This window comes from Haliaeetus albicilla, chromosome 2, assembly GCF_947461875.1.
Source record: "Haliaeetus albicilla chromosome 2, bHalAlb1.1, whole genome shotgun sequence".
NCBI lineage: Eukaryota > Metazoa > Chordata > Aves > Accipitriformes > Accipitridae > Haliaeetus > Haliaeetus albicilla.
The window spans coordinates 53197427-53209746 of record NC_091484.1 but is presented as its reverse complement, the minus strand read 5'-3'; the positions used below and the strand labels follow the sequence as shown (position 1 = coordinate 53209746).

The window sequence follows — 12320 nt, the reverse complement described above, 5'->3', positions numbered from 1 at the left end:
AGCTTGGTGAGGGTGCTCCCTGGAGGGGTGAATATGTGAAGGATGCTGAGACTGAGCTGGTGGTCGGTGTGGGGCTGTACCAGTGGAACGGGGCGGGATCCTGGGATGGCAGCCATTCAAGGCACCTGCAGAAGCGAAAGTTACCACGTTTCCAATTTTTGTGAGTAAAATTATCACTTGCCTAAGGTGTATGGGGCTGTTTGGGGCAGATCTCATTCTCATACTTAAAACTGAAATCCATTTGTGGATCTGGGTCCTAGAGTCTGGCAAAACTGCGGAAGCTGATGAAAATCAAAAGACTTTCGCTTCAGTGTGTAAAAGCATTAAAGCATTATTTTGAACAGCAGCCAAAAATGGGTTTGCTTCACAAAGGTAGTTTCTAATAAAGGTCATTTGAAAATATATTCCATGTTCAGTGACACACTGGTTTAATTTCTTGAAAGAATTGTGAAACAAATATCCTGCTTTCTGTATAGTCCAAGGGCCAGCGTTTATACAGAAATATATTTGTAGCCATTTTAGAAAGGCTATTTTTTTATATAATTAAGTATCTTTTTTTCAGTAAATAGGGAAAAATTTAATTCTGTTTTCACATTGGTTTCCATAATTTTGTTTCCAGCAGAGTCAAAATGTCAGACAAAAGTGATTTAAAAGCAGAACTTGAGCGCAAAAAGCAGCGTTTGGCTCAGATAAGAGAAGAAAAGAAACGGAAGGAGGAAGAAAGGAAGAAGAAAGAGGTAAATATGCAAAAGAACCTTTTAGATAGCTCGTGCTTGCAGAAGGTGCTTGCTGAGGTTTTGACATCTCAGTATTGTATACCCCAAGGTATCTGTCATGTGGAATGAGATCCTCAAACCCACATCAGTCTAACCTTAAAATCAAAATGCTTATTTTTAGTCAAGAAAGTTGGAGTGAGGGAATTGCTTTTAAAACCAACGCACTGTCAGATGACAACAGTTTAGACAACATGATGTGTATGTGTGTGTAGAAAGAAAAATTGATTTGCCACAATGCTTTTTCCTGGGCTCTCCTTCGATGGAATGGGAGTGGAGAGTGGGGAAAGACAGAAAGAGGGCTCACATTTTTTTCAAGCCATTACAATCTAAATATGTATTTTTGTACTCTGAAGGCTAGTTTGATTACTAGCTAAAGTAGCAGATTTACAATTATTATTCTCCAGTAAAGTAAAACATAATTGCAATTGCATTTTCATCTTCTGGCATGGGTGCATCTTTCAGTTCTGTTAAAGTTTGATTGACATATTAGTTTATTTGTCCTTGACAATATGCATTAGGTTTTTCATTAAGGGATTTGTACTTCTTTTTATTCAGTCACTTAGTGGAATAGAGGTGAGAATTGACAGGGAGTGGATATTCATTTTCATGCAAAGTCAGAGAAGCATTAAGTGATTATGTTTCCTTTCTTTCAAATGTCAACACTTACTATAGTTTAAAGCACCTGTTATCCTTTACTAATAACTGGTTTCCTTTTAAACTGACACTTTAATATTGTACATGAATTTCATGGAATTACTGTGGAAATGTGATGTGATCCAAGAAATCAGCATTCCAGTTTTGGCTGTCTTTTAAATCTTTTTTCATTTGAGGCATTTTTGTGCAATTGCCAGCACACCCCCCAGTGAGGCTCCTGGAGTCACTAGGGGAGTCTTCTGTAAGCAGAACTTTAAACGTTAACATTTTCAGTGTTCATTACTAGCCTGCTAATGAATTAGAGGGAAGGGAGCCAAGCTAATGGCTTGAGGAAGCTATTAAGTCCTTTCCTTTGTCTCCTGCCTCTGATTTTATGCCTCGTGGAGATCTTGTGGTGGTTGGAACTTTCCATTGGCCCCAATAGCCAGATCCAGCTTGGGACACCCGGCTCTACATATTATGCTGCAGTGCCTAGCTGGTGCTGTAAATGGGGTGCAGTGTGATGCCCGACGGCCTCCAGGAGTGAAGTCTAACATTCACTTAGGTGCTTAGCCATGTACACTGGTGCAGAAGAGTTGTCTACAACCCTGTCTACTGTGAGATACTTCAGGCTAGCTCATGGGAAGAGGTGAGCACAGGGACGTGACTGAACTTTGTTTTTGTCTGTAAAACCAATGTTCCTCTGCATCCTGGCTGTGTCCAAACCAGAGAACATGGGGATGCTTCTGAACTTCAAGGTTTTCTGTTGTGCCTGCACCAACATCAACACCAGGCTGAGGCACTGTGCAAGTACCCTGTGCCCCACACTCTGGTTTCAGCAGAAATGAAAACCTCTCTGTGTGGAGGCTAGATAGGATCAGCCGATATAAAAGCAACCTTAAGATCCAAAGTATAGAGGCAGATGCCTCCAGGCATTCTCTATAAGAACTATGCTGGGATTGCTTTTATCTAAGACATGACAAAAAGATAGACCCGACCACTTGCATTTTGTTTTACTTGCATTACTGATTACTGCACTAGACTACAAAGTGGGACATGGGTTCAGTTCCCTCATCTGCTTGGGAGAAGGGCTGCAAGCCTGTTTCTTTCAATGGAGTGCTCTAGCCACGAGGCTGGGGTATCGGTGTTTTCCTTCCACCCTACTAAACTGGGGAATGATGAGCCAAATATAAGAGATTCTGGCTGATGCAGATGTTCCTCCTCCTGTTTCTAGGTCCCGGTAGTCCAAAGGGGGAGGAGGCTAATGTGTGGAAGCTCCAAGGAGGTATAGGTATCTAAGCAAAGGGGGAGGGATCTTATGGACCATTCGTTTTGGCTGTTGGTGCCCAGGGCTGCCAGAATTCTATTTTAGACACATTAGTCCTTTCCTTGGCTCCTGTTAGATGTTGAAGTTTATGAGAAAGTATTTTTATTGCCAACAAGTGCTTGGGACCAAATGTAGGCCCTTAAGCTACATCACTAAAGTCCAATGGAATTTTATTTCTTGATCCTGGAGGAAGTAGGAAGGGGCCATTTTTATTCAGGGTAATGATATCTGTTATTCTATGGTCAGCTTTTATATTAGCTGAAGTTGCATAAGTTGCATCTGATGACTGAGAGACAGAAGATTTCCACCGGTGAGCCGTAAAAATCCTTGCAAATATCCTTGCAAAGACCAGTTTTCCCATGCATTCAGGGAAAAATATGGTTACTGATATATACAGTATGATTTATCTAAGTTATAAATTATCTAAACATATCTAAGTGAATTTCAAAGTGTACCTAAGCAGTGGTGCATATAAATATTTTCCACACACTTAATTGCTAGAGCTGATCATATGTAGATGAAACTTTTCTGGTTTGTTTTGTTTTAACTCAGGCTGATCTACAGCAAAAGAAGGAGCCAGCTCAGGAAGATTCTGACCTAGACCGCAAAAGACGAGAGACAGAAGCTTTGTTACAGAGCATTGGTATATCTCCAGAACCACCTCTAGGTATTTAAGTGAAGCACACTGTAAAGCATTCAGCTGTGCCACAATGAATGCATTCTTTCTATTAAAGCATGCTTGGCTTTTTTGATTTTTGGCTGTATTAGTGAAGTGAACTCTTCTGTTTGAATGCCTGCCATACCATTCACATTTACCAGCTCATGGCATTTTGAGTACTTGTCATTGCCAAAAACATCTGTTTCATCTCTTCAAGAAATTTTTGTGAACAAAATGCAGGTTGGTTTTGCATACCAGCAGTGATTTCTTTTCTGATGGACTGTTTTATCTTCTGTCACATCTATCTGATGACCCACAAAATATTATAAATGCTGTACTTTGTTAGCCCCAAGTTTTGTTTCAAACATGCACATTAAACATTTGCAAAGGAAGGAGGAGCATAGTCATGTGGGAGCTCCCGTTTATTTTCTTTTAAAATCAAGCAAAACTGGAGAGGGGCAATAAAAAGACAAATCACAAATAGCAAAAAGCTTATCATCAGATCATTACTGTAGATTTTAGCTCTGGTTTCATGTGCTTGACCTCTTTTGGTTTTGATGTTTTGTTTCTAGAATCTGAAGTCCTCAGTTTAAAAATACACAGGGCAAAGTTTATAGTACCTGAATATTGGTTACCTTGATTAAATTCTGTCTCACCTATTGGGTGGCCCTAAAGTGAGAAATTTCCTTCCTTCCTTCCTTCTTTCCTTCCTGTGCTTTCTTCTCCCTTGAATCCAGAATCACTCTCACTCTTTTAGCTGAAATATTGGCTCCTCTGGAGGTATCAAGCCTTGTCATTAAATTCATTGGGGCTGAATCTAGGATTTTACCCCTAGATATTTTTGTTTGTAATATTTAGGGAAAACTCCAAATTTGACAAAATACTGAAGCCTTGATATAGGAAAGGACCTTATAGAGATGCTTGGGTGCATGTGCAAGTAGATTGTGACATTCTGAATTGGGATTTCAATTCATAACTTGCATCAACCAACATTTATTGAGAAAAGTTACTATTTTTATAAGTCATGATATAGTGACTGAAGCTTTTAAATACCACTTCTCAGAACTGTGTGACAAGTAATGTTAAGGTTATTTTTATGTATCATAAAATATGTTTTGTAAATTATATCGTGATATCGTAAAATCAGATACATTTTTAATGTTTTAGCATTTAAAATACTCATTTTTATCTAAAAAAGAGGATATATTTCCTTATCATATTATTAACTAAACACATACACTCATGTTGTGAATTATCAGTTCTTATCTTAGTTAATTATTTTGTGTGTGATACTATCAAAAGACCATGAAAATTCACACATAAGGTGATTCATTTTAGTTAAACAATAGTATTTTGTCCTCTTTCATTCCCTGTATATACAGTCACAATTAATATACAAAGGAGGCTTTAATTCTGCCTTCACATAAGGATATGATATCCAGATCCCACTGTGAATATGGAATACATAAACAGCCACGACATACCTGTAACCTGCCAAAGGGCTGTCATGAAGATGAATTCACTTTTCATGCTGCAGTCATTTCTGTGACAGTCTCCAGTGAGAATCTGCATGAAATGTTTGACCACATGGAAAATCCAAATCTCTTGACAGGTCTGTCATTATACGTTATAGAGCATAACAAAACAGTTTAAAGTTTTACTCTGTTAAATCTATAAAAGGAAATGCACATGATTTAAACCAAATGGGAAACTTCACTCTTGCATTAAAACCTCTTTTTGTGTTTTATTCAATGTGGCTGCTTTGAAGAATATTTGCATTAAATCTTGACTGGAGCCATCTCTGCATTTTAAATATTTTTGAGAAACCATTTTAAAAGAAATCAGGATATTCTTATTTTTTTATTTATTATTTCCTTGCTGAAGAGCTTTAACTTGGACTGACCTTGAGCTATGAACTTCCTTTCCTGTTTCAGGAAACAAAACTGCCTTTGCATGAAATATGCTTCAAAAGCCCTGGCAAGCCAAAGGGAAAATCATTTCTAGAGCTTGGGCAAATAGTATGTAAACCAAGGGAAACTTTTCCTTGAGTGTTGAAATCATCTCCCACCCAAAATGGAAATTTTATATGACCTAAATTACTTAAGAAAACACAATTGCTAAGCAAACTAATGTGTATGCTCACCATCTTTGGGAAATGATTTTAACTTAGCTGGATTTCCTTATTTAGCTTTTATTTTTTATGTCATTTCCACACTGCAGCCTTAGACTGTATCTAGTGGACACTGGCTTTTGATTTAAATTCAGAATTTGGAAAGTATGCTTGTTCTATTGCCTACTTGACTTTTCCAGAAGAGTTCACTTAGTTTTTTGACAAGACAAGCCCCTGATACTTCTTCATACCTTTAAAATCTTTTGCAAGTCAACTTTAAACTATACCCAAGAAAACAAATGCTATTTTATTTCCACAGATATCTCCTCCATTGATTAGCTGTAGATTCCCATTGGGCTTTCAGTCCTGTCTAAATTCATGTCAGTTTTAACACTTCCAAAAGACTTAAAATTCACTTGACTCTCTTCCTTTTCTTTTTCTTTCCTTCCTTATTTGCTTTCACCATTTCAAACTCTCCTACTCATTCATCCACTATCATTTTGGTCCGTTGGTTTTGATTTGTCTGACACTGCTCTTCATCAGTGCAGTCGCTGCATGTGTTAACATGGGATACCTGTTATTTTCATTATTTAGTCCCAACCCCTATGTCTCCCTCTTCGAAATCAGTGAGCACACCCAGTGACGCAGGCAGCCAGGACTCAGGAGATCTGGGACCCATAGGAAGGTAAGACACAGAGTCAATAACATTGAGTAAGTGTGGGGTTTATTCACTTTGCTCTTACTTCCCCATTTTTAAGTTTGCGTCTGTAAATGCGAACATGCCGTATCAAACGTGTACTTTTGTTTCTGCATTTTCCACTGTATGTTACCATTCAGTAAGACTGGTCTCAGATGTGAGGTAAATAAATGCATGCAGCAAGTGGATCTTAAGCTATGAGCACCAACCTCATACTGGAAGCAAGAGCTGAATTTGCAGTCCTAAAATGGCTCACAGAAAGCTGTCATTCTGTGTGCATATATACTAAAACCAGGGGGAAGTACCCAGTGGTAGAACCTGTTACTTACGTGGGTTATCTTTGTTCACATAACCCATCCCTTTGGACGTCCTCCCAGGTGTAACGCCAGGCTGCCTTGGGTTCTTGTGCGGCTGCTCGTGGCAGTGTGTGGCATTGCAGTGGCAGGGAAGAGCTTGTACAGAAACATGCTGAAACGCCCGAGGACCAACTGGCAATTCTGCCTTGGAAGCTGCAAATATCAGAGAGTTTCATGCAGAGTGGGAGGGAAGCAGCTCTCTTCTTGTTGGAAAGGGGTGGTGGGGTGTGTGTAAGGGATGGGCACAGGAGCAACCTCCTTATCTTTGTTCGTACGGCTGAAATAGGAAATGAAGTGGCAGTCACTGAATAATTCCTACTCTGGAGTAGAAAAGAAAGGAGGATGCTGCTGGTAAAGGTGCTTATGTTCAAATAAGAAGAGGTCCAAGCAACTATACTGTATATTTTGAGAAATGTAAAACATGGGTCCTAACAGCTCTTTTTGTATCAAACTAATTCAACATAAAGCTGAGCTGCCAGCTCATCCAAATCTGTGAGCCAGGACTCTGCTAATGGCTTGAAAACACAGTGATTGTTCTCCACAGTTAACAGTTGTCAGGAGTAGACACGATGCCTTTACAGACATCAGCACTAATGTCACCAAAGCTTCAGGTCACCAGTTTTCATACCACACCAGCCTTCTCCTTAGAAAAATCACAGTTCTGTAAGCTGAAAGTCTATCGGGTCCCCCTTCAGCCAGATGCAGACACCATATGTTGTGATGTGCAGGTTGCACAGATGCTGCTAAAATCTGCTCAGCCCTTCTCCCAGGTCTACCCTCTACAAGAAATGGAGGTTGTTAAGTAGGAAAGCCCTAGCGTGTAAGATATGGCAGTTCAAAACACAGAAAAGAGTGTAATGCTACATTCATGAATAAATGCAGTAGACTTCAGCAAATCAAAGTACTTTGAGCAGAACAAAAGGTTTTTTTAAGCAAAGTATAGCCTGCTGTTCAGGATAAAGTTATTTCCCACAGCCCTACATGCACCTATGACAACGCTGGAACAGAGTTTGTCCTTTTCAAAGCTCATGACATACTGCATTGTGGGCTTTCATTTTGGCTTGTTGTGGCCATACTAGGAATTCAGTGGGAATCCCAAGACCTTGTTTGTAGTCCACCAGTTTGCTTGCCATCCTCTCTGGTATTGAAAGAGCTGTTTTGTGTGTCAGGAAGGCCACTTGCAGGTGTTTGCCTGGAGTGACTGGTTTGTGGTAATGGAAATTCGATAATGTCTGCTCCAGGCCCTGTGGAATCTCTGTAACCCGTGGATAGTATTGGGTGGCAATTAGTTAAATTAGTTTGTCACTGGGTGCAGGTAGATGCGCTCAGTGTGTATTTGTGTGAATGAGTGCACTCAAGCAGGCATGTGTGATAGAGCAGTCAAACTTGGAGAGGAAGATGTTGGTAGACCTGTCATCACAGCAGGTAAACAGGATGACACCACCTCAGCTGTTTTCTCTCTGAGAGACGCCTAGACCACATTTTTGACTTCTTTTGACTACTGCATGTATGAATGCCTGTTTATCTATATAAGCAAGGTTATTCTGCTTCACTTTAATGTATCCTTCCATTTCACTGCCTATGATAGAGAGGCCGCTTTTGCTGGATCCCTTGTCATGCCATCGTGCTTGTAAGATCTTCCCCTTTTCCTCATCCTGCTATGAATTTGCTGTACAACAGTAGACTGAGCACAGGCATTAGGGAAGAGCAGATTAGGTCCTAAACCGCTAATGCCCCAATCTCAGAGATCACATCTTGTCTGTTGTTGTCGCTGCTAACACTGCTGCAGAAACAACGAGCTTGCACAGGCTGGCAGAAATCCTGCATGCAATCTGATTACTCATCGCTGAAGTGTTCTCCAGAGGAAGATATGGATATTCAAAAAAATAGCTGTTAAGTCATAGGTTTTGGTTCACTATAGGAGGAAGGCCCTGTTGAAAGCTTTGAAGAAAGCAAGAGATCTTCATACATTCCCATTTGAGGCAGCAGTTTCTGGTGCAGAACTAGGTTGGGTTCACACTTCTGTGAGTTGTTGGCACTTCTGGTCGTTGTCAGACTTAATCTATTTGTCCCAATATCACCAACTATATCTGAGGTATGTTTTGATTGGCAAGCACCTGTGACTTCTTACAGAACAGTAAACACAGTTTAGCTAGAAATTCAGGTTTCTGACATACACTTTTCAGGAAGGACAACTGGACAGTGTTAATTAGTTGTTACCCTGGAACCACAGACCTCACTCAGTCTTACTTCGCAAGATGAAAACTAAGTGGTAACTTGGTCACCAAGTGTAATAGTTGTATGGGGAGCAAAAGGGCTCCAGCAGGCAATGTATAAGAGAAGCAAAGTGTTTGGCATTGAAGCTGGGCAAATATAAAACCAGAAAAACTTTGTAAAATTTTAATGGTGAGACAAATCAATCACTAAAGCAATTTACCTAAAGACTCTATTGGATCTTATATCACTGGACATTTCTTCAGTGATAATGCAGATTAAGGATAATGTGCCTGCCCAACAGGCAGATAATAGGTCAAACAATAATTCATTCAGAAAAGTCGTACAGCTTTTTTGTTGCACAGGAAGAAAAGCTGTGTGGTCACAATGGTCCCTTCTGCCACACGATCTATAGACCAGTAGTGCTGCTATCCTGCAGGACCATTGTCTGTTATCTCTAGCACAATAGCTAGAGCAACTTTGTCTTTTCCCTGATGCCATTAAGCTTATTAGGAGAAGGTGTGGGATGGACTGTGTAATAGCACTAAATTATGGAACCATTTCTGTCCTGTGCAGCCCAGGTTTCTATGGGGGTTTTTGCTGCTTGATCTTTAGTACCATGTTGCTATTTGCATAGCCTTTTCACTAGGGATAACACTAGGTTTCAGGAGCATTCCAGCTTCCCCCTGAGCCATGACAGCAACTGTAAGAATGAGCAGATGTTATATGAATAACAGTGCTAGAAACTAGTGACAATTTTCTTTGAATGCTTTCAGATGGACAGGAGAGCCATCTGGTTTTTTAGGTGGTCTTGGGGATCAATTCTGGGTAGGCAAAGGTGTGTTATACTTTTTACCATAACTGTGGGCATAAGAAATGGTTTGGTATATGATACTCTTAGTTATCAGGCTGCTCTGAACAGTTCATCAGAGCCCTGTTGCCCATCTCCACATTGCTTTGCACACCCCACTTCACTTTTCTGATGGCTGTGCTGCTTGTGCTACAGGGATAGGACAGGAAAATTACATCACAGCCTGAACAAATACCTATCTCTGGATAGACGGGTTATTGGTTCACAGGGCTTTCTGTTACGATGTATTCAGACATGATTCATTTTCCACAAGACAATGTGGCAGGATCCCATCAAGATTCTCCTTGGAATAGAGTATGCTTGGCTCTTTCAGGATAAATATTTTGTTTTGTTTACTATTTTGTAAGCATTTTGCTGATGCCCAGTGTGCTGTTGCTGATGGTCAGCTTATACAGACATGCACAACTGAAATGTAGATTTCAGCTAACTAGAATTGAGTAAATGTTGTGAAGAAAGGGGCTGAGGTAAAGGCATGTGCTGAGAGCTCCTGTGCTGTAGCATGGTATGAAACACAAATTTGCCTCTTCCGGGCTATTAATACGGAGCTTCTTCGTGGTAACTGTATGCATCTCAGCCCTCCCTAGCACATACTGTGAACTTTTGCTACCTTAGTGTGCCAGAGAGGATGCTAGCTAGGATGACATGAAACACTGCCCATGGAGAGGCATATTTTACTACTGAACATACCTTAGACGTGCATAAATCTCATCTTCTGAGCACTCACAGCCATGAACTGCATGCTTGTGTCATCTGAGGGAGTACACAAGGACAAACCTTGTACAGTGCTTCAGCCAGGCAGTGCAATACCCAGTCTTATGGGCTGAGCAGCTCTCTGGAAAAGCCCCGGTACCCTGTCACAGGTAGAGCCAGAGCACTAGGGTCAGTCTGTGCTTTGCATGCCAGCTCAACATAAGATAGCAGAAATACATCTGTGCTGGAGGGCTGTGCTCCTGTGGCTGGGTAGCTTTCATGTGCTAATACTAGCCTGCATTGGTATGTATGCTTGTATTACCTGCACAGTGTCCATGTGTTCACCCTGGCATATTGCACGCTTGGAGAAGTTCCATTTGTGGACCAAGGTGTGATTTATCTGCGTTGCCCATCTTTTCCCTGTATCCTTCACTGCTCCCATATGTTCCCAGCTAGCTTCATTACCCTACAATGGTAGGTTGGCACAGTAGCATCCCATTTATTGTTGAGCTGGGTTGTGTGTGCGTGTGTGCAGCGAAGTCCCATGCATGCAGCACTCTCCTCTATGCATTTTGTACTGGAACATGAGAATCCCATTAGACTGCATATAAGGTTTCCCGCCTTCCATCTGCTCAGTAAACTGCACCAGGCTCAGCTGTCTTGGATGTGTAAAGGTTAATGGTTGCCTTTCTTTCTGCAACAGCTTCATCTGTGCTCTTTTACTTTCTAACTTGCATATGTTGCTGCCCATACGTTTAGATACCTGATTATTTTGTGGGCTCCCATAAAGGCAAAGGTGATAGGAAGCATTCTTCATCTTCTGGTAGCTTCTTTCAGGGGATGGTTACTTCAGTGTGGTGTTTTAGCTGCTGTAAAATAATGTAAGGTGGATTATTTTGTACTATTTCTCTCACAGTCCATTGGTTTTGGTAGGTTTGTCTGGTTACAGCTACTCATTCTATAATTATTGTTGTCGCTTGGATTAGGGCACTACATAATACTTAGTTTAAATGCTTCTTACCTGAATTACGTTATCATTCCATTGATATCACAGTTTTGAGATGTGTTTGGTGCACTGAAATTGCGTAGCTTCCTTCAGTGCGTGAAGTTTACTTGCAGTAAAGCAGGGTTAGTCCTTATTTAGATGAAAGCTGTACATATTTAATGAAAGTTCCAGTGAGAATGAGTTTGAACATAGCATTAGATAGCAAAGAAAAGAAAAACTAAAGGGAAATCTGATTTCTCAAAGAGGTTTTGTAGCAGTAATATGCCATTTTTGCAGCATTAATATGCCATAGAAGTTAGACCACTCTGGAATCCTGATTGCCTCATCATCACTACAGTTTTTTATTTCTAGATAAAATACAGTGCATGAGCAATCCTAGAAATAGAACAGCTCTCTCTAATGCTGGAGGACTTTTCTCTGTGGAGCAATATCACCTTTGGCTTTGGCTGTTGGCATAATTTTGTCCACTATGTCTGTTCATCTTGGAGTTACTGTGGCCTCTGAATGTCTTCCCAGTTGTATTCCAGAGAACATAGTAGCAGCTGTCACTTTAGGTTGGATGTCCTTACTGACAGAGAGTCAAGAGCACGTTGTCTTCTCTCTCATTCTATGTTGAAGTTTGCTGACAATATTAGTCTGCATTCATGTATGTTTTCATCAGACGTGATTCTGAGTTGCTTCTATCTACCATGGCCACTCTGAGCAATTTGTGTGTAAAAAGAAATACACTAGGATATGTCAGAGCATGTCATTATTGTATTTACACTTTTACAGTTTTGTATTTAATCTTGTTCACTGTCAGTCAAGTTAAAAAAAAAAAGGCATCTCTAGTTAAGAAGTGTATTCTTACCACGCAATATTTAAAATCACAAAGATTTTGTTTGCTGATCTCTCATGAGTGTATCTAAATTTCACAAAAGTCTTTAGGTTCTGTACTTTTTAGGCTTTTTTGCCTGAAATATCGGGACTTGGCTACTCAGTT

General features: G+C 40.3%; 1 protein-coding gene across 7 annotated transcripts in view; it reads left to right on the top strand.

Moving 5' to 3' along the window:
* The window catches only part of DYNC1I1 (dynein cytoplasmic 1 intermediate chain 1), a 199750-nt gene that overhangs the window by 17274 nt on the left and 170156 nt on the right, over window positions 1–12320 (top strand). For 2 of the 7 annotated variants that reach the window (XM_069774727.1, XM_069774704.1), the window contains exons 2-4: window positions 620–737; window positions 3289–3403; window positions 6048–6189. In XM_069774727.1, the coding sequence (XP_069630828.1) occupies window positions 630–737; window positions 3289–3403; window positions 6048–6189 (365 nt within the window). In that variant the 5' untranslated portion in view covers window positions 620–629. The remainder of the gene's footprint in view (window positions 1–619; window positions 738–3288; window positions 3404–6047; window positions 6190–12320) is intronic. The other 5 variants (XM_069774746.1, XM_069774733.1, XM_069774740.1 and 2 more) reach the window with 3 other exon arrangements.